A 26,453-nucleotide genomic window follows, 5' to 3' on the forward strand; every position below is an offset into this window, starting at 1 on the left:
CCCTGATCGCCACCTGAGAACTCTTTTCTTCCTCCACTCAATGCAGCTTACAAATCCATTACTCCATAAGGCCTCCTTCCTGACTGCAAATTCCCCGAAACCTCGGAAGGTCTCCAGCATGCGTGTGCATTTCTAATCTGCCTTCCATGGATTTCTGTGTGCCTCTAATTTGTGTTTTCCTGTTTTCCCACTTATGCTGGTTGTCTCTCGGCAGGAGGTGAGTCTCCTGGAAACACAGATTTGTCTTTTGTCATTAATGCTCCTCCATCCTCACCCTGCACTCTGTTTACACTGGGTATTTGGCAAATGGTACCGCCAGACTCACTCAGGCTTGTTGTGAGGAATAAATTAAGGCAATAAAAATAATAAATGGCAATCCACGAAAGCTTTGCAGAATGGTGCACTGTGTCTAAAATAGAATTTTCGTGATTATGTCTGCAAGTTAGACCTGTGCATTCTTTTACTTTTTGTCTTTATTTCTATTCCAAAAAAACTTTTTTTGTCCCTCCCTTTTGACGATTTTATATTTTACCATTCATTCCCCCCCTATTATATTCCTCTAATGATTTTCTTTCTTTTAATTTAATTTTTATTTTGCCAAGGTAATAATATAAATAGTTCAAAAGTTAAATAACGATAGCCTTTAAACAGAGGCATCATTGCCCTATCTCTCCCTATCTCTTTTATTCCCTTGTTCAGAGACAGATGATTTCAAACCTTTTAACTGTATCTACTTGGATATTTTCAGCTGACATGCATATGCAGCTATTTGTTAGTTACTTTACTTTTAGTAGCTATTTAGTAATCCTATGAAAGCTTAATCACACCTTGCACATAAATTTTTCTTCTTCCCAAACTCTCAAAATAGGTAAAGCATAATTTGGGGCAAAATCAATAGTTAGTGTTTATATTATTATAACAATATAAATAGTATTCATATATGAGCCATATTTAAAAACTGATTATATATATTTTTTAAATATTTTTTTTCCTACTGCTTCTGCTGCATTTTTTTTTTATTGTCTAAAGTTTTACATATGTCTCCTTTTTCCCCAATTGACACCCTCCCCCCAGCCATTCCCACCCCGGGCAAGCCCCCACCGCCCCAGTGTCTGTGTCCATTGGTTATGCTAATATGCATGCATACAAGTCCTTTGGTTACTCTCTAACTCCCTCCCCTACTGATTATATTTTTAAAGGTTTTTTAAAAACAGTAATAAACGATGATGACATTTTCTTCCTTATACAACATTTTGTTATCCCTTAAGTTAATAATTGCTTTTATAAGAATGTACCTGATGTTGTATGCACCCAGTCCTGCCCTTAGGCCCAGGCAGCAAGGTCCTCTGCCCTTGGCCATGAGCTTCAGAGTCTAGCTTTCCCCCCTCTTCACTCCTCCATGTCACGGGATCCATAGAGGCGAAGGGGACTGGGTCATGCCCACCTGGAACCTGGGCCACTCTGCCCTCCTGGACCTTGTTTGGAACCCTGGACTCCAGAATTCACTGCTCAGATGGTCCCAAGTCCCTTTCAGGTCCTTCCTTACAAAGGCAGATGGTGCTGCTGTGTACACACTCTAAGGCTAAGGGCTGACCAAGAAGTAGGCATTGTAGTGATGGCCACAGACTTGTGCAAGACCTGTGGTGGTAGAGGAAGGAAACAGGGGCAGAAGGAGGGGGTTGTGGGCTGGAGGCTCCATCATACTCTTGGCCTGGTCTGCAAATGTTAGATGCCAATGTGTGTGCACCTACTATAGTTCACCCCCAACAAATGACTGGATTAATTCTCCTATAGATTCCTTAAACACAACTGCTAATATCTCCCCCGTCCTTTTATTTATTTATTTATTCATTCATTTATTTATTTATTTATTTATTTATTTATTTAGAGAAGTCCCTCCTTTCACAGTTATCCCAAGCACTAGCCTCACTGCAAGCTGTCATCCATCACCTCTCCTTTCTTTGCTTTTTGGGAACCCCCCACCCCTTGCTTTTCCTTTGTGTGTGTTGTCTCTGCTATTTTTTGGATCCCTGTTCCTCTTCCTTCTTGGTTATTTCATTGTTTCATTGAGAGGGCCCATGGGAGATACATTGGCGGTTGAAAATATTATATTTCATCTTCACACTAAGCTTGATATCAAATTTGAAGATTGGGAATTGTTTCCCTTCAGAATTTTGAAGGTATTGCTTTATTGTCTTCAAGCTTCCAGAAGTGCTGCTAAATCCAATAATATTTTAATCATTGGTTCCTTACACAGAAGCCATTTCTTCTCTCCTGGAGCCTCTCTCGGGAGAGAATTCCTGGCGTTCTGTGATTTCATATTGATGTGTTTGGTCTGGGTCTTTTTTATTTGCTCAGTTAAACACTCAATGAGCCCATGCAATCTGAAAATTCATGTGCTTAAGACCAGGGAGACTTTCTTACTTTATTATTATTTTGTTGTTGTTAAATCCCCTCCTTTTTTCTCTGATTTTTATTTATGTAACTCCTGTTATTTGAATATTTGATTTACAGGAGTTAACTTTTATTTATTTTTTTTGCTGTTCCACATTATATATATATATATTTTTTTGAGATTTCCTTGAACGTTCTGAATATAATCCTTTTCTGCATTTCTCACTTATGACAGCACACTTTCTCTTAAGAGTGCTCTTGATTGTTGCTGTTAATAGCATCTTACTCCTTTATTCCCCCAGATGCAGCATTTTTATACTCTCTCTGAGGATTAAATTATAATTCTCCTTCTTACGTTGTCTTATTTTCTCCTTGTTTGTTTCCTCATTTGTCGCCAACCCTTGGCCAAGTCATCCTTAAGAGTGGGGACACTAACGACCTATTTGGAAGTTCTGCATGCGTGGGGATGGCTGTGAACGTGAACGTGATGGACTCCATGGTGGCACAACAAGGTGGCAGGCTGTCTTTTGCCCTGAAGGACTCCCAAATCTCAGTATCTATAGGTCCTTTTTCCTGAGCACATCAGCAAGTCCTCCCAATGTCCTGCCAGGGATAAGGGTGGCTGCCAGCTCTCTGGGAGCTGGGTGGGGAGCGGGGGCTGTTGGTTTTGCAGTTTCAGAAACACACTTTTCCCTAACCCCCCGTTTGGCCCTTGGCCCTGGACTGAGCTGGGCAGGGCTCCCTGCAGCCTCTCTCTGTTTCAACCCCCCCAGAGAGTCAACTGTTCCTCCTTTGCTGAGTGGGCACCCGGGTGTCTAACTGCTCCCTTAAACACATTCCATGGATGCTCCTGGTTTTAGCCACCTGTCCCTGCCTTCAGAGGAGACTTTATCTCCTGAGCATTTCCAGGAGTTTGTGGTGCAAACTGACTTGCTTCTTGCTCACTTTCTTCCTCTGGCCTGTATGTCAGCAGCCACTGGTCCACCTGCTTGCCAACTTCCACAATTTGTTGATAGCTCTCATTTATTCCCATCTGTTCATATGTTCTCTTTGTTCCCTTGGCTTATACATTTTTAAAAAGTCTTTTACTCGTTTGTAAATGAGCTTTATTTATTGAGACTTAAATCAACACCTTTTTAAAGTTCATTTTTCAATTACAGTTGACATACAAATGTAGAAGAAATAAACTCATATGTTCAATATGCCATGTTTAAATGGAAGTTCTACCAACATTATTTAGTTTTGTTCATATAGTTTCTCTATACTTTCCTGTAAGTCTATTATTGATAATGTGAGCTTTAAAATACCTATGAATTGTCTTTTATGCCATGAAAGTTCTTGAGTCAATTTAGTTTCCTGTGCATTTACTAATTACGTTTTTTATTACACTGCTTAGGGAGCAAAAAAGTTTTCAAATTCACTTAAAATTAGGGCAAGAATAAAATATAGGAACATTTGAAGGTTTAATTCAGTATCTACATATATCCAGTGACAAATAGGTAAACATCATAGTAAGAAGAAATTACAATCAGAAAACTCCTTTAGAAATCAAAGCCCAATCATCTAATTGTGACATTTAACAGAGTCCTGTAAAGATCTCAGTGATAAGAGATGTTGATGCATAAAGACATGACTAACTGGAGCCTGCAAGAAAAAATAAAACAGAAAATAAACTTTGGGATTAATTATTAATTAGAAACCTTGAGTTTCAAAACTAACAAATGCAACAACAGCTTAACATTTTTACCAAGTGCTTACTGTGTGATAATAAATATGTTGTCAAAGAAACAAACAAATCTGGACTTAGTAAAATGAGACTTTATTCAAGATGATTGCAAAGGAAAGAAATATTTTTATAATTCTCTATATAAATTTAAGCTATGTTTCTTATTTCAAATTTTTCATATTGCTGAAGCCAGTCAAAAAAAGAATCAAACGCACACCACTGCAAGGTAATTCAATGAGTTGCCTTTTTTCTTTTTAAATAAATGTGTACAGAAAAAGAAAACATCCTGGATTATGGTCTGCACCACGCAGCCACCCCATCCAGTCTGTAGGAAGCCACTGGAGCCCATGACAGGCGGAGCTGGGGTGGGCAGCTCTGCAGAAGTAACTCCTACTCACAGATGACACGCACTGTGGGGAAATCCTGAGTTCCCTTGAGTTCCACTATTGCATTAGGGAGAGGAGGATTATTACAATAGAGAGAACACTCTGAACATAAGATCAGCAAGTGTCTGAGGCTTAGGCAAGATGAGTTTTCTTTCATAGGGAGGAGTAAACAGGCCAGAAAGAACAGGTTGTGGGAAGGATTAAAGATGTCACGATGGCCCTAGCTGATTTGACCCACAGACTGAAGAGCCCTGGGTTTGATTCTGATCAAGGGCATGTGCCTGGTTGGGGTGCATGTGGGAGGCAACCAATGGGTGTGAGATACATCGATTTTTCTCTCTCTCAGTCTCTCTCCCTCCCTTCCACTCTCTCTCTCTCTTAAAAAAAAAAAAAAGTGCCAGGAGTCAGGATGCACAGATCAGAGAATGCTTTACCCTGAGACCAGGTGAGGATAAGCCAACATTCAGGGCCAAGGAGAAGGAGAGATTCTCCACCAAATGTGTTTAACAAGCATTTTCATCCCATTGATCATTGGGGACCAGCAGCGCAGCAAACAATAAAGAAGGGGGAGTTGGAGGGTCCTGTCTGGCCTTGTCACAGGTGGACAAAGGAGGGGGCTTCTGTGGGAGCCTGGCCTAAGCCATCTGGGAGGCCTGGCTTTTGCAGTCCGCCCTGCTTCCTGGAACACAAAGGATGGGAGATTTCTTAGCCTTTGCTGTTTTCCAGGATCACAGGGATCAATCAGGTAAATTTCAACACGGTCCATCGAAATCAGCAAGATGGCTCCCCCTGAAAACTAAGCGGCTCCTGAGGGCAATAACCGAGTAAAGTATTTCAGTACATTGTAGTAAGTGCCGTGATAAATAAATATGCAGGTTGCCATGGCAGCGCAGTTGCGGCACCTTGTGCGGGGGGAGGGGCTGGCAGCAGTAGCTGAGCTGGGTCTGAGCGGATGGCCAGGATCTAGTCGGGTGGAGCCCATCAGTTCCCAACCAGGAAAGCTCCCCCCACCCCGCCCCCCAGATCCCCAAGGCAAATGTGCTATTTTGGTGAACTTCATGCAGCAAAGCTTATGCTCACGTGGACGCGGGGAAATAGTTTTTGTCTGGCTGAGGAGAGATTTTCTTCCTCCTTAGGGGTGGTATAACGATTTTCTCAGGGTAGGAGTCTATTTGTAAATATGTGGTCAAAACCTAGGTAATGCATGTGATTTATTTAGAGTTTATTTTTCAGTGTAAGGCTTTTGTTGACTCCCAGCATCAAACTACATGCTCTAAAAGGTGCCAGCTCTTACCTTTCTCTTTCTGAGAAACAGGCTGAGCCAAAGGACATTTCTCTTCCCACATTCCAGACAGGCAGCAGGGCCCCGGGGGCAGAGAGCAGGCCCCCCAGGAGGGCAGGCCTCTCCCTGGGCCTGGTGTTCCTGTCCGAATGGCTTGTGGGAAGGAAACCTGTCTGTGTGTCAGAACGTAACCCATAGGCCTAGCCAATGTGATGCCCGAGGGACACCTTAGGCGGGTCAGGGGCCAGGGGACAGGGTCAGGGCGCAGGTGGGCACTATCTGAGAGAAGAGGCACGGTTGCTCTGAGCAGGATTCAGAGAGGAAACAAGAGGGTGACAGGGGCTCCTGCGTGCCTGCTGGACCCTCTTCCTGCCCTGAGCCACCCAGAGATGCCCCCAGCAGTTGAGTTGCTCTGACATCATTCAAACTCCCTTTCAAAGGATAAAGTCTCCATCTTATCATGGTGGTCACATAACAAATATCAAATCACTATGCTGTACACCTGAAACTAATATAATACTGTACATCAACTGTACTTTAATTTTTAAAAGATCATATTCTTCCATAAGCAGCAGATTTCCCAAGGAGCAGGCGAATCAATGCCTCTCCTTCCTGGTGTGGGAACCGAGGTCCAGGCGTGGGAACCACACAAAGGGACCTCTGCTCCGATTTCATGCTTCCTCTGCCTGGCGGAGACCCTGCCTGCTTGCTGGCGTGTTCAGCCCCAGTGTCAAAGCATAGAGGGGGGCAAGGTCTAATCCACCGCCCGCTCACCCTCCCCTTCTCCCAGGGCGGGTGGGGAAAGGAAGTGTTTTGTGTGTGTATGTGTTTATTCTGAGGGGCTGCGGATGCTTTGAAGATGGGGGAGGCGAGCGTGCTGGAGTGGCTCCCTAGAGCATGACTCATCACGAGGGTCCTTGAAGACTGGGGGACATTGTACCTATTGCCGCTCGTGGGCTGGGGTGCCAGCACGAGCTGCTGTAATGGGCCCTCTCGACTCTCTCCTCATCCTCTGTACGTGGAAACAGGGCACATGGTGACCCAGGGAAAACGTGCATCAGACCTCTTTCCCCCACAGCAATCTGAGCACTTTGCATAGTGAACGGAACCAAGTGGGCAGAGCAGAAAGGCAGATGGCCTAGGCGTCGCCTCTGAGGCCGTGGGAATTTTGCTTAGGATGCAAGAGATCGTTATATTCAAGCAACTAAGAAACAGGCTGACGCCTGACCTCCCATGGGCAGTTGTCAGCCCTGGGTGAGGTATTGAAGTGGCCCAGCTCCAGCTGTCACCTGTGTCCTATGTCCCAGCAAGGTCACCCTGCCACTGTCTCTCACAGGGCATCAACCGAGGGGCCCGGTGCCCCCGGCATGATTGGAAGGTGCCTCACCAAACTGATGTTTGGCCCGCATCTCATAGCAAACAGGAATTCAGAAGCATCGATGTCAGGCAGGCTGATGGAAGGTTAAGAAAAAAAAAAAAAAAAAAGGCGCTTCTAATTTTCTAGCAGTGCTGAGTACATTTCTAGTTTGGGTGAATTTCCATATTGAATTGTTGAATGCAAACCGAAATTTTATTTCTGAGTAATATTTTTTTAACTGATTCAATGGTTTTAAGACTCTATAGTAGAATATTTTCAGGTTGACTGTTTTGGGAGCGAGAAGACAATTTGTATTTCCTGGTTTTAGCTTTGTTGTTTTGTTTTGTTTTGTTTTTGTTTTACGTTGACCATTCTGTCAGCTCAGTGTGGTTGACTTAAAAAATGTTCAAATCTCTAGAGAATTTTTTATGAGTTTATTTGAGTCAAACTGATGACAATTTCCAGGAAACAAAATCTCAAGGGTCTGAGAAAATGCTCCAGAGAATGGCAGTTTCACACCTTATTTTATATATTAGAATCAAAGGAGGAGGCTTAAGGGATTACATGAAATGCATTGGCGATAGATCAGGGAGGCGGGAGAAAGCAAAGCAGCAGGGGTGATCTCTGGGGTTCGGTAAAAGGTACAACGAATAGCCACATACTTCTTTCACATTGGTGGTTAGTTAGCAGTTAGCAATGAACACCACCAGAGGTTTTGTGGTCTCTGCTCTGGTGCAGTGAGGGGTCTAGAAAAAGAACGTTATCCTGACATTCCAAAGTATGTTATCGTAGATGCAAAAAAAGATAATGGACAGGCTCGGTTAAGGTAAAGATTGACTCTTGTCAGGGAAGATAGCGGCCTAGGACATAACCACCTGCCATGACTGGCTTTTAGTTAGCAGGTTTTCATTTCAGACCATCCTGTGTGGTTACTTTCGTTCTCGGAGTCTGTAAGGCCGCCATGCAGGCCGCCCTGAGCTTGGCAGGTGTGGTATGTGGCCCCTTTTTCACCCATAGTGTAAACATCACAGGCATGATACAGGCGCTGAAGATAATGGCCTTCTCTTAAGAGTATTGTTGATAAAAACATGTACCGTTAAAATGCACCAGAAAGAAAAAAGTATGTCTGGTAGGTAAGCAATAGAAAACATTTCCCTTTCAGCCTGGTGATTGCTGCAGCATTTTTCATATGTAGTCACCACAACAGAATGAATTCTCCTCCACACGCTGATGAGTCCATCATTCTGTTTAGAGGGAACCAGGTCTGAAAATTGCGCCGGGACTGAAATTGGATGGAAGCCCAAAGCTGTTAAAGATAATAGACGTGTGTTAAAACGTCTGGAGCGGTCCTCTGGCCACCCGCCCTGCACTCATCGTCCTCCCTAGCCATTTTCCGCACACACAATGCATTTGTAGCGGGCTGTCCGTTCTCTTTGGGGGCATTGGTGAACATGCATGCTCCAAATCCGAGGCCTGGCTCCCAGGCCGGGGAGCTCACATCCGTGTTCATTTCCTCCAGCATCTATCAGGAGGCCCCTAGCCAATTCCACACCCACCATCTGGTACTGTTCTGAGGGCCAGCTCTTTCAATCTGTATCTCTGTGAAAGGCAGTCCACATGGATTTGTGTCCAATGTCACTAAGATGGACTTTTCTCTGGGATTCAGAATTTTGTTTCTGACAAATATATATATATTTCAGAGACAGCGTAATAGTATTTTCTATCTTTTAAGGCTGGAGGGGAAAGCCAAGGTTCAAGGTTGTGTTAACAGATTGGGGTAGAGTTACCTAAATCTAACTGATGGCTTTGAAGGGAATTTTTAGAAGCCTGGGGTGTGAATCAGCTCAGATACCTTTCAACAGGTGAATGGTTAAACAAACTGTGGTACATCCATACTATTGCATACTATTTAGCAATAAAAACAACAACAACAACAACAACAACAACAACAACGCACAACTATATATGTAACGACTTGGACGAACCTGCAGGTAATTACGCTGAATGAAAGGAAGTGAATCCCAAAAGGTTATTTAACATAATGTTCCATTTATGTAACATGTTTTGAAATGACAACATTTTAGAAATGAAGGACAGACTAGTGGTTGCCAGGTTTTAGGGATGGAAGGAGGGAATTATTAAAAGGGCAACATGTAGGATCCTTGTTGGTCCAGTATCTTGACTGGGATGATGGACACACCAGCCTATACACCTGGTAACGTTGTATAGAACTATATACACACATACGTACAGACACACAAACAAATGACTACAGCTTGCTCAATTTTTAAAGATTCTATCCTTCCCCTTGTCTTATAAATATGGAGTTGTCTGCATATCCACCAGTACCCACAGCAAATCCTTCTTGGCATAAGTTTCTGCTAAGTTTTAAGAAACCCTTCCACTCTTTCTCAGCAAGAGCTCTTGCAGAAACCCTCAATTTGTCAGACTTGGCAATGAAACCAAGCCCATTGGCATCATTATATAAGTCATTCTCTCCAGAACTATTTAATCTGACTCTCAACAAGCCAGTGGACTTCGCCCCAGTTCAAAAGAGGAACAATTAAATGGCATAAAGAGAAAACAACAGACCAGTGTATGGTATAGAACTGTGGTCGGCAAACTGCGGCTCGCGAGCCACATGTGGCTCTTTGGCCCCTTGAGTGTGGCTCTTCCACAAAATAACACGGCCTGGGCGAGTCTATTTTGAAGAAGTGGCGTTAGAAGAAGTTTAAGTTAAAAAAATGTGGCTCTCAAAAGAAATTTCAATTGTTGTACTGTTGATATTTGGCTCTGTTGACCAATGAGTTTGCTGACCACTGGCATAGAACATTTTATAGAACAAGTGGCATGGAAATCATGAAAAAAAAATTGATGGATTGAACTTTCTGTCAATTTACTTCCAGCTATACACACATATGCATATAGACACATATGACAGATAAAGCAACTATGCAAAATGTTGACAATTGTTGAATCAGAGAATGGGCATATCATTGTAGTATTCTTTCAACTTTTCTATTTGCCTGGACATTTTCTTAACAAAGCGTCGGTGGGAAACACTCTCTGCTGACCTTCGGGGGACTGGGTGATCTTTCAGCTTCCTTCCCACTCTGATATTCAGACAGGAAAGTTCAAATCTTGGCTCTGATATTTATTAGCTGTGTCCTCTGGGCCTCGTTTGTTCTCATGTATAAAGATGAAAGCTTTGCAACAGTTCTAAAACTATCTTAAGGTCACCAGAAAAGTTGATTCTAAATCTCTCGGTAATACATTCACATCATGAACAATCCTGACTGCCAGCACATCTGTCTTCCAAGTTTCAAACAGTAATTTAAAAGCTTGCACCCTGGCTGGTTTGGCTCAGTGGATAGAGCGTTGCCTGTGGGCTGAGGGGCCTCAGGTTTGACTCTGGTCAAGGGCACATGCCCAGGTTGCAGGCTCCATCCCCAGTAGGGGGTGTGCAGGAGGCAGCCGATCAATGATTCTAATCTTTGATGTGTCTGTCTCTCTCCCTCTCTGAAATCCATAAAAATATATTTTTAAAAATCCATCTTTAAAATAAAATATTCCCTCTTTTTTCCTGGACCCTGGAAAGAGAGAATGAGCCTGGAAAAGAATTTTTCAAATATTTGAGAAACATTCTTTGTTTGCCCCTCTCCTACCTCCTTTTCTAAGCAGGTCATTTCCAGCAAGTCAAATCAATACTTAATTACTTTGTATACTGTGTGCTGTTGTACACACTGTGTGCAGCCTCTTTAGCCTTTCCCTGCTCAATATTGAGTCATATTTGACTTTCCTCTGTATTCTTTCCAAAGTCTGTCAGCCCAAGGTCTAGCCAATTTGCTCCTATTGCTCTGGGCTGCTCCACTGGTAGGTCTTATCCAAGGATAAGTCCTGAATCCAATCAGCATTCCAGACATGACACCTCATTCCCGTTCTGAACTGTAAAGCTGAACAAAGATGTGGGCCAGCAGGTGTGCTTGGCTGTCATACAAAGCCCAGCTTTGGGAGCAGAGAACGGAGTATTTCTTCCTTTGCATGTTCTGCGAGTCTCAGAGATGTGACAGGCACACTGAACTGAGGAGTCCAGAACCTTGTTACTACTGGGCAACTACTGCTCATGTGGTTTCATTGAGCTTTTCTGGACCCGAACTTCATTAGTGAACATAGGAAGTTACTAGCATTTGGGATGGGATCTTATTCAGGGGACTGCACTGCACATGGCAGGGTATTTAGCATTACTGGCCTCTGTCCAACAAAGGCCGGTGCATTCTCCAAATCCTGTGAAACCCAGTGATGATCCCCCCGCCATACACACATTACCAGATGTCCCGCAAATGGGGAGGAGGGATCCTACCTTCAGCGGAGAACCACCGTGTAATCACAACGTTTCCTGCCAGCTCTCAGTTGTCTCCTTCTCTGTGAATTATAAACCCATTCTGGGAGAACCAGCCTCCATGCTAATCCACTCAGGGTCCAGAGAATTATGGAAGTGTAAGTACCATCCCCGATTGGGTGAAAGAGACAGAAAGTTCCACTTCTTTCCTCTGGAATTGTTCTGTGTGAGGAAAACCCTCCTTGTGCCTTGGTTAATAGAAAAGGGTCCAGCAACGGCCCATCCGTTTGTAGAAATGGATTAAAGCAAGAGGACAAATTTGAGATAGAACTTTCCAGAGCCTGAGCATTCAAGCTACCCCGACCCCTTTTCCTCTTTGGAAAAGAAATGGCTGACCTTTCTAAGTAGTCCATTACAATCCCTGAGATTTTATTAGGATAAATCTAGGCAATGAAATCCTTCTATAGCAGAACCCCTAATTCTAAAATGTTGTATTTTCTCTTTGTGTATTTACAATATATATTATGTATCTATATCTATATCTATATCTATATATACACCTATATACACCTATATAACTATATAGTTATATCTATGTAATGCATTTTCTAAATTCTGTTCTGTATTCAGAGTAGGATATTTGGGATGGGTGTTAAAGATAGATATAAGTTGATGTTTTGCAGTATCTCCTGCAGTGTAGCTCCTATTAAGTGGCGGTAATAAATAATAACCACTGGCTCTAATTGCTTAGAGGATTGCCAAGTGATAATCTCTGATGTAATTAAATGAAAGAAACCAACGTTATCTTTAACCATCTCCATAAAATAATTCCCTGGAGAGTTGTCAGAGCCTCCGAGGGTAAAGTGACCTTGTAGGGCAAAGTTAGCCCTCCAAGCACGCTGACCCTGGGTAGGAAAAGTCAGCCAATCCTGTTGTTGTTCAGTGAACCATCTGGAGCACGTGTTCATTTTTTAATGAATGTATTTAATGTTACCTTTTGTTTTACTTCTGATTCCTAGGATTAGGGTGAGAGTAAGGAGCCTGTATTCGGACTGGGGCTCAGGCAGTGGGTCCATTAGAGGCCCTAGCCCACTGGTTTATGAAGGAAGTCCAGGGAAAGGGCGTTCCCACTCTTTAGTCTCCGTGACCTGCCCGATTGGGGCTGGCTGGGCCCAATGAGTGGGAAAATTCTGCTAAGAGAGTTCTAGGAATACCCACATCTCTCTTAATGACATGCCTGGCCCTGCCAATTAACTATTATAGGCGCAGCTCGCTAGGCTCCAGTTGTCTTTGGAAACCTCCAAAGGGGACTTTTCTGCTGAAGTTACGCACATGTTCTATTCTGGAAAATAGTGTAGGTGGTATTTGCAGGAGGCTTTTCCCCCCTGGGCCATGGGCATATATTTATCCTGGTTTCAGAAGGATGATCAAGTGCTTGTCATTATTGTGATTTGTGAGCTATCATTAAGTATCATAGGGGTTGATCAAGACCAAAAATTCTTCCCATCAGACTGGCCTTAATGGTGCCAAAACTCATAAACATTGTAACCAGTGGTAAGGGTCTTCCTGAGGCTCATAGCAGTGAAGGTCATGAGAACCTTATATCTTTCCCTCTTCATGAACCCAATAGCCTTGAGGTGTCTTGAGGAAGAGGAAATAGTTGAAGAGTGATGATAACCAGATAAAAGAATGCCTACCTGGAAACCAGCCAACAAGTTGCATTTCTGTCACATTGTTAAACTACCTCAAATATACTACCTGCAAAAATAAGACTTTTCTTCCCATTACATAATGATTTCCTGTGGCTCTCTCCTTTTAATCTTTCATGAATTTGATTGCTTGCTGATGTTTCAGTAGCTTATAATTTAAAAGGCTAGAATTTTAAAAGGGAAAAGGATAAACCAACTTTGAAAACTTCAATCAGATGGCAAACTCTTTAAATTCAGTCTCTATTAACTCTTCTCATGTGAATTACCCACATTTGTCAGGGTTGAGACTCCTATTTGTAGGCAACTAATTTTATAGCCTTGGGACTTCTCTTGGTTTTAAGGTCTTTGTATCCTGCCAGAATATATTGATCTCTTTATTAAGTACAGAAGGATGGAGTTTTCATTGAAGGCAGGCAATTTTATGAATTAATTGAAATTATGAGATGCTATATAATTCCAACTTAAGTCCGATGGAATGCAACATCTATGGCGTTGTTTTGCTACGGCACTACTTAACTCAAGTTGCCTTGCACACTGTTATCAGAATTTGTGATTTCAGAAAGGAACCTCTTGATTGCAAGAGTGATTGCAGCATATCACCCAGAGGGAAAAAACCTCAGGAGGGCAAAATCATTCAAGGCAATGGAGCACCACAGGATGGATGCTTTCCTAAAATGCCTGCTCTCTCATCTTATTGTCCAATTTCTTATCCTAAGAGTGATTTTTATGGTTATAAGAGCCAGACAGGCCTAGAGGAAAGAATATCCCATCTCAAGTACAGACTAGTACATTGTCATGAACCCCGTGAAAGGCCTGTAAGTGCCAATTGTATTCCATTGGAAGTAAGAGTAATGTGGCCATCCACACTCATTCACCCTCGGCAGGGAAGATCGTGCTGTTTCTAACCCTGGTTAGGCTGATTTGATTCTAACTCCATGCCTAATATTTAGTAGTGAGTGCTTTTTCACCTACTTGAGACTCTTCCTGTTTTTTTTCTTTTCAGTAGCTCCTCAGTCAAGGGAGTTACCAGAATAGACAAGCATGAAATTAATATTTCATAGTCATTTAGGGATGAATCTCATGCTCATAGCTCACTTCCATCGGGCTGTGTTTTTATTCTGCTGCTGCTGCTCCCTTTAGACCGTGGCCCAATCCCCATCTAGAGAGCTGGATGAAATAATCCCCTTCCTCACGTGCATTTCAGCCTATCTTAAAGTGGGGTTTGGGGGCAGTTCTTTCCCAATGGACTAAGAATCTTGAGCTATACCAGCCTTCCTGTCTGTAAACATCCATCTAGCATTTATTATTAACCGTTCCAGATTGTCACGTCCTTATCGTCTTCTTTTACCTCCACACTCATCTATGTGAACTCAGACATGACCCTCTCCTAAGTTAAAATCAATTCTTAAAGCTTTGTTTCCTCTCCAACTCTTGGATATATGAGACTCGGTAATATATTATTCTATAAATATGAACTGTGATAGGAAATGTGCTTAAGGACACACATCAGACATTACTTTCCCTAGAAATGAGTGTAACAGGCATTGAAGAAGAAGGAGATATACCCACTGGCACTCCCAGAGTAGGTTTTGTTTATTTTTAATTTTTAAAGCTTCCAATGGATTGGTTTAACATGCCCTCCTTTGTGCCTTCACTGAGAATTATTGGTTGAGCATCGACTATGTGTAGGTATAGGTAATTTCCAGGGGTTCAAAGGCAGTGGTCCCTTCTTATGACTGGAACAGGAACTATTTCTCCTGTAGACTTGGCATCTGTTTATAGTAATATTTCATCACTTGAGTGACAGGAATGTAGACCCCACACAACCATGCATGTCTAGGCATTCCCTTGACAGCCGTGTCAGGTCATATTCATATTAATATTCTGTGTGGCTCTCCTGGGCGCTGATTCTTATTATGTAAGAACTAGATACAAGTACAACACCTCTGACTCATTTCCTACCCAACAGGGTTCTTTTCATTCTTAATAGTACCACAATCTTTCCTCTCTTTATGCCACATCTAATCTGTAACTAAGTCATGGTTACTGTCCCTTATAGTTCTTCTCATATCACTATCATTTCCATTCATCTCTCACCTAATGCACTACAATTGCCTCTTCCTAATTGGACCACATTGCTCCAGTCTCCTGACTCCAATTTACATAATCCCTGTTGTCAGTTCAAATCTTCCTATAAAGCATAACTGCCATTGCTTTCTTCCCCTGCACAAATAGCTAGTAGTTCTCCTGGAAAACAGACCAAAGATGGGCCACAATCTAACCTTATTTCTACATGCCTTTTCACTTACCCCATGGCACAGGTAAACTTGCTTTTTTTCTCCCAATTCAGTAGTCTCCATGGTCTCAGATCTCACTATTTATGTGGCTCCTTCTATGTCCAGTGTCCAAACCTTTCACATTCTACACAGTCCAATTGAAGATGCTCCAAAGTCCCCCAGCCATAGTGATCTCTCCTTGTAATTCCCAAACACTTTGCAACCTCTATTACTTTCGACCTGATAACATATTCACTTATCTAATAATGAAAACCACCATGACCATCAGCTCCTTCTATGGATTAGTAGGAGCCAGTTGCTCTGCTATGGCTTTGTGTATATTCTCTTACTTTATCATTACCAGTGAGGCTGGTGTTATGATTCTTCTTCTACAAATGAGGAGAGAACTAAATCACAGAGAGAGAAAGTGACTTGCTAAGCTTGCACAGAGCAGACAGGATTTAAATCAGAATCTGCTAACTACAAGCTTTATGCTTTTAATGACTGCTCCATCGCTTTCCATGTGCATGTATTTTAATGTCTCCTACCAGTTTCCATCTACTAGCAGGAAGGTTAAAAAATACCCTCTTATCTTATGTTACTTCCATAAAGTAGAACTTCATTAAATCTTTGAACAAATGTCCCCTGACTCCTTATCCAGTTTCAGATACTTCAACATTTTTAAAAGAAGACATTAAATGATAAGAAATTGTATTAACTGTGTAAGTAAGCCAATAGATGCATTTGGTATTAATTTTATTATTTTTAATTCTTGGGAAAATTTAGAAGCAGTTAGATCAAATGTGATACAATATTGGTTTTATCTATCAAACTGTCTTTTCATTTAAAACAAAAAAAAAATGAATGAAGGAAACTCTAAATGGTGAATTATTATATGTGCACACACACATACATTAAATTCTTGTTCATCACAGATATATAAACAAGAAAGAACTTGGCAAATTGAAATTTGATAGCTTTAGTGTCTGTGTCATTTTGAATGATGGGTACAAATATTTTGCGTTCTTGTGTCTATATCTAGAGATGGGTAGGCCTTTCAGGATTGGTCTACAGAGACACAGCCTTTTATCTTCATGCTTTACTTGAGTGAGAAGTCATAGTCCTGCTATTTTCTGTAGTCTAGTTCAAAACTGGGACCTTGTTCAAGAGCAATACCCTTTGTGTTCGGTCCTCAATAAGCATATGGTTGAGTTGAAGGTGGGTTGGACTCCATACTCTTCCCATATATTGTTGTCATTCAGGGTAGAGAGAGATAAAAATTTGAAATTACAGTACTTGTTTTTGTAAACTATACCCATTTTAGTTGAGGTTCTGTGACCCACACTGAACCAAAAATTCAGAGAGGATGATATCCTGTGTCTTGCTCCTTATTTAAAACTAGTGACCCGGTGCATGAAATTGGTGCACATTAAAAGGGGATTAATTAGAAGAAATAATTTATTTCTACTTATTGAAATAATATTGCTATTTGCCCTTTCTCTATAATAGAAGTGTCAGAGATGAAAGAAAATTAGTAAAATGTATATGAAAACCTTCCTCCTGACAGAGTCTGGGGCACACTATGGGACCCAGAGTCAAGTCCCCGCCCACCCACATGCACCTCAAAATCATGTGAGACCCAGACCCAGCCGCACCCCCCCTCCCATTGGGCTAGATCCAGACCCAGCCAGTCCCACCCTTGTCAAGCCCTGCCGGGCAGGGGGGTAGCTTCAGGTCCCCTGGCCCGGTGCCAGGATGGGGGGCATGGCCTGAGGTCCCCCAGTCCAGACCGGGGGGGGGGGGCGTGCCTTGAGGTCCTCCATCAAGCCCCGCTAGGTGGGGGACACAGACTGAGATCCCCTGTCAATCCCCGCTGGGTGGGGGGCATGGCCTGAGGTCCCCCGTCAAGCCCTGCCAGGTGGGGGGGGGCACAGCCTCAGGTCCCCTGGCCTGTCACCAGGAGGGGGGCACAGTCTCAGGTCCCCCGTCAAGCCCCGCTGGGCAGGGGCGTGGCCTGAGTTCTCCCAACCCAGCACTGGGGGTGCACCTTGAGGTCCCTCGTCAAGCTCCGTTGTGTGGGGGGCACGGCCTGAGGTCCCCTGTCAAGCCCTGCCAAGTGGGGGTGCAGTCTGAGGTCCCCTGGCCTGGTGCCAGGGTGGGGGGTGCGGCCTGATGTCCCCTGTCAAGCCCCACCTGGTGGGGGGCATGTCCTGAAGTCCCCCGGCCTGGCGCTGGGGCGGGGGGAGCACCCTGAGGTCCCCTAGCCCAGCACCAGGATGGGAAGTGCTCCTGGAGATCATCGGTCAAGCCCTGCTGGGCGGGGAGCATGGCCTCAGGTCCCCTGGCCTGACACTGGGGCGGGGGGTGCGGCCTGAGGTCCCCCAGCCTGATGCCAGGGTGGGGGACACGGCCTGAGGTCCCCTGTCAAGCCCCACGGGGGCGGGGGAGGGCATAGCCTCAGTTCCCTGCTGATTGCTTGTTAAGGCTCCTTATGGGAACTTGGCCTCAGCCGTGGGTGCAGCCATCTTTGTGATGGAGTGATGGTCAATTAGCATATTCCCTCTTTATTAGATAGAATTTCACATATAGAGACTGGGCCTTGCATGTCATAAGATGTTTAAATAGTACTAAAATCATTATTCCTTCTTTCTGATGCTGAGACTTTGAGAGCCAGATATTCCCATATTGCAACTAATAATAAATCAATAGGCAACTCATTTATTCTGATGTTACAAGGAATTATATTCTTAGATTAACATAAATCCAAAAATTTTCTTTACAAGCCAGAATAGGATAAAATTAATAGAAATACGGTTCGTATCCGAGTCACGGCACCAAAAAAAAAAATTAAAAAAAATTAATAGAAATAAAAAATTAATTGCACAGTTGCAAGGTTTTTTTTTCTCTCTCTCTCCCCCTCAACTCCCAATTCATTCTTTCTTCCTCTTTCCATTCTTTCTCCTCTTGACATTATGGGACTATCAAACCATGTGAAGCGGAGTTAATTCCCAGGCTCCTGTTCTCTTAGTGATTGTCCCTGCTGAGAAAAGTAATTATCTAGTTTGACTTTCCAGCTAACATTAAGTAGTAAACTTAATATTAAGCTCCTGCAAATATTAATTCTACAACAGCAAAGCTAAACATTTTTATTAGCTTCTTCCTTGCATCTAATATTTTCAGAACACAAGTACATTTCTTTTTCTTTTCCTGGATTACCCCTTTAAGAAATATGGATTCATTTGTCTAGTTCAGTGGTCAGCAAACTCATTAGTCAACAGAGCCAAATATCAACAGTACAACAATTGAAATTTATTTTGAGAGCCAAATTTTTTAAACTTAAACTTCTTCTAACACCACTTCTTCAAAATAGACTCGCCCAGGCCGTGGTATTTTGTGGAAGAGCCACACTCAAGGGGCCAAAGAGCTGCATGTGGCTCGCAAGCTGCAGTTTGCTGACCACGGGCTCTGGTTGCACATGGAGAGACCACCCAGTTAAAACTTGACTCAAATAGGAATTGTTAGATATATAGTATCTAATAATTATTAGATATATTTTCTACCAGAAAATATATCACCAGAATTCCCCTTCCAGACCATTTTTTCTGAGACCCTCAGCCTTAGAAAGGAAAAAATAGATTTATCAGAACAGAACACAGTTGCATTTTGCACATTTCCCATTGTCCTGCTGCCATTACCACCATGAAGAAGTACAACCAAGAGGGGTAGACCACTAATTCGTGAGAGTACAAATATTGGCTCCAGTTGGGATATGCTTTCCAATTCACAAAGCTCCTTCATACCGTCATTTTGCATAACTCCTGCAGGGGTGGGGAACCTTTTTCTGCCAAGGGCCATTTGAATATTTATAACATCATTCACTGGCCATACAAAAGTATCAACTTAAAAATTAGCCTGCTATATTTGGTCAAACATTTAATTAACTCATCCCTAATGCCTTGGCAGGGCCAGAACAAATGATTTCTGGGGTCTTGAAAATGCATAGTTTCCAGGAAGAATTTTATGTCTATTCCTGGGAATTTATACAAGTGGATATATGATGGGAAGAGGTGCTATCTCTCATTTATATAGGAGTAAAATGAGATAGTGATTAAGTGATTTGCTAAAAATCTTTATAATCAATGATTTCCATCTTCACCATTAAACTAAAAGTGCTGTCTCAAAATTCCCCAAAGATTTACTTGTTACCTAATACAATGGCACTTTCTCCTTCCTTATTCTCCTAAATCTTCCTGTTGTATTTGACTTGGTAATCTACCCTGTGGTATTAGGTAGTTGTTGCTGTTTAACAAACTATACCCAAACCCAGTGGCTTAAAAAAACAATAATTTATTACTTCTCACTCATCTGTGGGACAGCTGGAGTTTATCTAGGCTGGGTTCATCTGGGTGGCTCTCTTTCTTATGAAGATCTGCTAGTTTTCTGTGTTTTTCATCCTTCTCTTCAGTTCATGCTAGCCGTAGCATGCTTTTACCATGGCAATGGCAGAAGACAAGAGAACCATTAGCAACATCTGAGGTTTTTAGGAGCTAGATTCAGAATTGGCACATTGTCATTTCTGTCACATGCCATCAGTAATATCAAGTCACATGGCTATGGGATGGAAAGTACACTCTATTGTCAAAGAGGTCAATACATAGCTAGTTGTGGATGCTCAGAAAAGTGAAGAATTTGGGTCAGTAATGTAATTTATCATATCCTTATTTCTGGAAACACTCCCTCTGTTTGAACTCAATACTATCTTGAGCCTCTCACCTTTTATTTCCTCAATTCTTTTTTCTTCAACCTCAGTACTGTCTGTAGGCTTTACCTAAGGCTTAGCCTTTCAGTCATGAATTTTCCCATGTGTGTGCTCTTCTTAAGAAAGCTTATCCAGGATCAGGCTCTCTTGATTCCCTAATGATCATTTCTAGTTTACCACTGGCCATTTCCTTATTCCATTTGGAATTGCTTCAACTCATACTCTTTGGTCCCATGCTCCTGTTAAGTCAATGTTTCTTTCCAATATAAAACCGTATCTCTAAAAAAGAGTTGGGTCTTTAGATCATGTTTGATATGAATTCAAAACAAAAACCAAAGCCCTCATGAAAACTTTATCCTACATTAATAGGAATTTGACATCTCTAAAGCTTAAAAGAGAATACAAATGAAAGAAAACAAAAATGATGAGAAGAGTATTAAAACCATTTCCTATGAGAAATGGTTAAAGTTATTAATAATTTCTTTAGTCTAGAGATAATATGGGGTATCATGACCACTACATTTAGATCATTGAAAGTGTGTGGTATGAAAGACCTGAGGTTTTTTATCTTTTTAGCAGAACCACACCCAATGGGTGAGTTTAAGGGAAGAAAATGTCAGCTTGATATACTGAATAGATTTTTAGTAAAAAGAACTGTGCAGGAACAGAATGAGCTGATATCTTTATTTTTTTTACTTGTGTCTCTCCTAAAATGTTTTCCCCCCTCCCAATAATCTATCAAAATCCTATCTATCTTCCAAGACTTATCCCAAACCTTCATCCCTCCATAAACTCTTCCCTGACTACTCAAATTGTATTGATCAAATTATCTTGCTAATCTATCCCATCCCAACTAAATTAAGGGCTCTTTGGAAGTAGACATATAACATACTATTTTATGGGTTCAAGTATGAAAGATAATGCTGAGCTTATAATAAGCATTCAGTAAGTTTTTACTAGTTTACTGCTCAATCATGGATTTCCTGTTTTGAAATCTGGAATCACTAGACTTGGTTAGAATTCAAACCAGATTTGAATGCTCAAGAATCTGATCATTTCACACTGATATCACAAAAGGATATGGTTTCTGGTTTTAATGATAGCCCAAAGGAAGTAACGTGTTTTGCCCTCCGAGGTTATATTTTCCTACTTACAAAAAAAAAAAAAAGTTGCTGAATCCTCTAAGATCTTAAGTTTGTAGTTCCAATAATGTGTTGGGAGTAGAAGAGTGAATATGCCATCATTTCTTCATGTCTGAAGATTAAGATAAAATCAACTAGTGAATGGGAATATACGATGTGAAGGACCACATACAACACTGGAGAACTGTCACTCTCCTTTGTATTCAGGTCTGCCTGTTGTCATAGTTACCCACGGACTCAAAGCCATTTCCTTCCCGAATCACTCTCTGTCAATGAAAATAAGCTATTCTTCACTATTTATTTTTCTCCCCCCATGAATTACATCTAAAAAAATAGCATCAACTATATGGCTGTTTTTACACTTTCAGCAAGATTTTATAAACAAACAAAAGGAATAAGAGGTTTAATCAAAATAAGCACCTCTGATTAAGGTCTCACTTCTTTTGTTCCACAGTGACTCATTGAGTAGCCAGGTACTGGGACACAACTATGATTATGGCCCCCGTACCTGCCCTGGAAGAGATTAGAGCTGTGTGTGGGAAGAGAGGAGTAAGGGATGCATTTCAGTGAAAGACAATCAGGGCTGTGGTGGGAGGCAGAGTATAGAGACCCCTGGAGACCAAAAGAGTGACGCCTCTTTAAGTTTGGGGTACTGGTGCAGTCAGATCACAGGGAAGCTTCCTGCCTGTGAGTCTTGGAGCCTTTTCCTGGGAAGTTTAGCAAATGCGTTTTTGGTCACTTGGGGTACAAAACACCGATGTTACCCTGCAGGCGGGGCTCAGGAAGCAGTGGAGTGAGGAGGCCCGTGGGCCACCAGTGAAGTGCGATCACCTGCTCATATTCACGCACAGCCTCTCATCTCTGCTCTCGCTGCAGGAACTCCTTCACAGACATCCTGCGGGCCATCCTGCTGTCCCTGGAAGTCCTCATTGAAGATCCGGAGCTTCAGATCAACGGGTTCCTTTTAATCATAGACTGGAGCAATTTTTCCTTCAAACAAGCCTCCAAGCTGACACCTTCCATTCTCAGACTGGCCATCGAAGGGCTGCAGGTATGTGCAATGAAGGGACACCATGAGACTGTGTGTGACAATGTACTGTTTTCTTATTGCAATCCAAGTAATATTTGTCTTTTCGAGCGGAAAAAGAAAACAGAATTCACCCATGATATTCTGTGCTTTTACCTCGGCCCGAATTTACATGTTTGGGGTTTGTTTTGTTTTTTTAAATTAGACTTCATTTTCATTAATAACTCTAAATTACTGTTACCACAGGCACAAATTACCTACTGTAGCAATTATGAATAAAGCTCAGGGATATTTAGCCTAATTCACCTGAGAGTTTACAAAAATTAAAGCTAGAAAATATCTGCTTTATGAGCATGTCCTATATAGAGGTGGCTTGGGAGCTTTCCAGGGTTTCTAGAAGTAGCTTTGTACCCAGAAAGACCCCCTGTGGATGCCCTCTTCTTAGGATGCAATGTGCGGCAGGGTTTGTACTAAAGTAGATCCCTTCAGTGCAAACAGGGGAAGCCGTGAAACTCTACCTCCTGTGTGTGCGGACTCGGCAGGCCTTCGGGGAAGGGTTTTCTGTGCCGTGTGAAGGCTAGGGCAGGCAGTCTCTGGGCTCCCTTCTACTTTTAAGGACCAGTGAGTCTATGAAAAGTGTTACCACACTCAGAGAGGCCATGCTGCTTAGCTTCTTGGTGACACATTATTGCAGTTCAAAAATCAAGGTACAGTTCAGGGAGATTCCGAGTCAGCACAAATAAAACTCTTGTCCCTTCTTAATTCTGTGGTAAGCTTGACTCAGCGGGCCGATCCTCCTTCCCAATGAGCAGCAGTTATATGCAGCTATGTAGACAGTGCACTGTTTGCTAATTCTCAGATAAAGCAGCCATTACTCATGCACTTCATAGTGCGGGACTAGATGACGCAGAGAGACACACAGCAGTGTGGTGATAGCCACAGGGAAAGAGGGTGGGGGGGAGGGGGAGGTGCGTAAAAGGGCCATAAATGGGGATGGAAAGAGACGTTGCTTTGGGCAATGGGTGCGCGATGCCGTGTGCAGATGATGTTTTGTTGAGTTGTACACTTGAAACCTGCGTGGTTTTACGAACCAATGCCAATAAATTCAATTTTTTAAAAATTCAATAATTACTCCAGTTTCTCTAGGTGCTTTGGTTTTACTTCTAGGAATGAAATGTTATGCACCTAAGTCTCCAACTGAATCCTGAACATGCAGATGGTGCAAGTTTCAACCAATGAAAGGAAAATGAATTAATAATTTTTTTTTTAAATTTAAGACTAAAAATCCCATTTCAATCACCCATCCTACTCTAGTGTGAGGAGTAATAAGTGGGTCTGTTTCCTAAGCTGGTGCTATACCTATTGGACCCCCAGTATATACCTAGTGGGCCTCTGATTAACATGTGTCTATTGAGTGGACCTTATTTGATTGAATGGTTTCCTACTCCATGAGGAAGGGAGGTGGAGCAGGCATTTTGGAAGAGGAGGGGCAACTCCCCACGCTCCCAGGAGTCGCAGTTGTCCTGGGTGGCCACGTCATGCAGTGTATTAGAAGCACATTTTAAAAGTTGCTTTTGCATTTCTGGACTACATGGAGCCCCTGCCTTCCCTTAAACTCCCAGGCACTGTCTCATATGTCTCTACTATCAATCACTTTCTCTTCACTCTAACTCCTGCTCTCCCACCTCCTCTCATCTAAGCTTCTGAACATGTGACCTCTCTCTCCCTTAAAGCTTTTACCAAAGGGAGTTTTAAAGTAAGCTGCAAGGTTTATTTCATGCCCTATAATTATGCTGACCCTATTTCCAGGATTTTCTGTGGTAGTTGTAGTACAAGCTTCATTTAATTTGTTACATGTATAAGTAGCTGTGATTCAAGTTCTCTGTATTTGTAACATTTTTTTCAGAAATCAAGAAGGAAAATGTCCTTTCTCCAACCTTGTGTTCTAGTTTTCCTTTCTGAAAAATGTGTGGATTATATAATATGTCCCTTGCCAAATTCACTAGGCTGATGTGGGGCTTACTGAGTTAGTGCATGTACCTAAGCTTATAAATTATTTTCACAAGAAATGCTAGATGACCTTTTGTGGGGCAAGGTAGGTGCTGTCTGAGCCTTCACTTACCATGTAGCAGGATCTGGGATGAACTCTGCAATGTCCTATAGCTCTAGTTAGGGAGTAGCCTCTACTGGAAGAAGGGGAGATGGATGAGGCCAGGGTCACAGCGAATAAAATGGGTACACTTCCAGCATCTCACAGAGCATGGCCTTGCGTGGCCCCTTTATTCCCTTTTATAAAGACAGGTCCATTCACCTCGACTGTGGAAAAGACCAGGCCATCCTGGAGTCAGGCTGTCTGGATGGGGGATGCAGCTTTTTCTGTGAACTCTGCCTGCCCAAGCCCTGAAGACCTGGGGACACTTAGGAGATTCAGTCCCTCCTGCCAGGAGAAATAGCTAGTGGTCACAGGGGGTGCTGACCTAGGCACCGTTCCTCCAATGAGGATGCAACTCCCTGTAACATTTAGCTTGTTGTCTTGGCAACTGTGAAGAAGCCCTCTGGGTCACTGCTGTGAGTAGTCAGCTCTGCTCAGCCACTGACAACTTCTCACACCAGACTATCTTCTCTTGGGCTTTTGGGACATTCATCAGACATCATGGTCACTCCATCCACTGGCTCGCTCAGTGAACTTTCTCCACGGCAGGGATAATTTTCATCCCTAGTGTAGCCATCAACCCCTTTTGACATCTCAAACAAGTCATAACTGGTACTAAGCAAAATCTATGCCTTTGGTCACACTATCGGTTGTACAGGAGAGTCCCATCCAGGCCTCCATGTGTCAGCCATGAAGATTCAAGATATGTTTCTCACCACCGGCATGGGTGAAGGCATAGGCAGGTGGAGAAAGGGAAAGCTGTATAAAGCCAGTGTCCGTGGGAGAGGAGAAGCCACCGCTCTTCCTTCCTCCTTTGCATCCTCAGAAGGACCAGAGGAGGTCAGGGTGTCTGCTAGACACACGGGAGATTGTGGGGCAGGCAGATCCTATGTTCCAGTGTAGCAAGCTTGCTCTCTCTGCTGTCCTGCATTTGTAGGGTAGATGTAAGTAGCCTTGTTAGGAGAACTAACCAGATCACTTTGGGGCTAGGCGATCTGGTTGGGGTTTCGGCTGTTTATCAGAGTTGTTTAGGATTACCTGCTGCTCAACTCTTGAAGAATTTGGGGACCCTATAATATGACAGCCCCTTCTCCAATAATTAATACAATCCTTCCTGCAGAGAGTAGGGGGTGGGGAACCACTGTTCCGACAGTGATACGTTAGAGTCATTTTTTAAAAATCATTCTTGCACCCTGCATTACAACCTAGTTCCAGAACTCCTAGTTTTAGCCCTGTTACCTCCATTCTTAGTTCTCGATAAGATAGTCGTTCCATGAGACATTCAGTTACTAATTGTCGTAGGTTGGGTTCTCCAGGATGTAGATTCTGCCACAGAGATCAACATTCAGGAAATTTATTAGGGAGTGCTCTTGGGGTCAACATTTGTAGAAAAGAAGCCATGGAAGAATGTTTGGCAGCAGGAGAAGTTAAGCTGAGGTTCAGGCATTTCCATTGAAAGCCTCAGGCATTCTGAAGCTGAGATGATCCTTCCGAGTTGTCCCTCATTGGGACCCAGGGACTGGGCCTTATATTGCCACATTGTTCAGTCATTGTGTACAGGCTGCCCTGGGAAGTGGTTGTGAGCTTGGGTGATGTGGCTCTCTTCAGCTTGAGTCTCCAGAGGGCACTGTTATCTAAGAACTTTCTCCTGGCAGCACCCCTAGCCTCCAGGGAATACATCCTCAATTCTGAAGGAGGTCTGACTGTATATGGAATATTTACTGTAATAAGTAATAGATATTTGGGATATCTTTGTAATGTAAAGAATCGGGATGTTTGATTTTCTTTTCTTGGCTACAAACAATATACCCCAAAGTGAAGGTGATACTAGGTAATATAGAGCTGATGGGCACTGGGATAGCAGGTTGTTGACAGTCTTCTATTTAGGTCTACCAGTTGTTTTA

General features: G+C 42.6%; 1 protein-coding gene across 1 annotated transcript in view; it reads left to right on the plus strand.

Moving 5' to 3' along the window:
* Positions 1-26,453, plus strand: part of CLVS1 (clavesin 1) — a 123,393-nt gene that overhangs the window by 27,595 nt on the left and 69,345 nt on the right. Inside the window, exon 2 of the mRNA XM_008143307.3 lies at positions 22,247-22,421. Within this exon, the coding sequence (XP_008141529.2) occupies positions 22,247-22,421 (175 nt within the window). The remainder of the gene's footprint in view (positions 1-22,246; positions 22,422-26,453) is intronic.

This window comes from Eptesicus fuscus, chromosome 19 (genome assembly GCF_027574615.1).
Source record: "Eptesicus fuscus isolate TK198812 chromosome 19, DD_ASM_mEF_20220401, whole genome shotgun sequence".
Classification (NCBI taxonomy): Eukaryota; Metazoa; Chordata; class Mammalia; order Chiroptera; family Vespertilionidae; genus Eptesicus; species Eptesicus fuscus.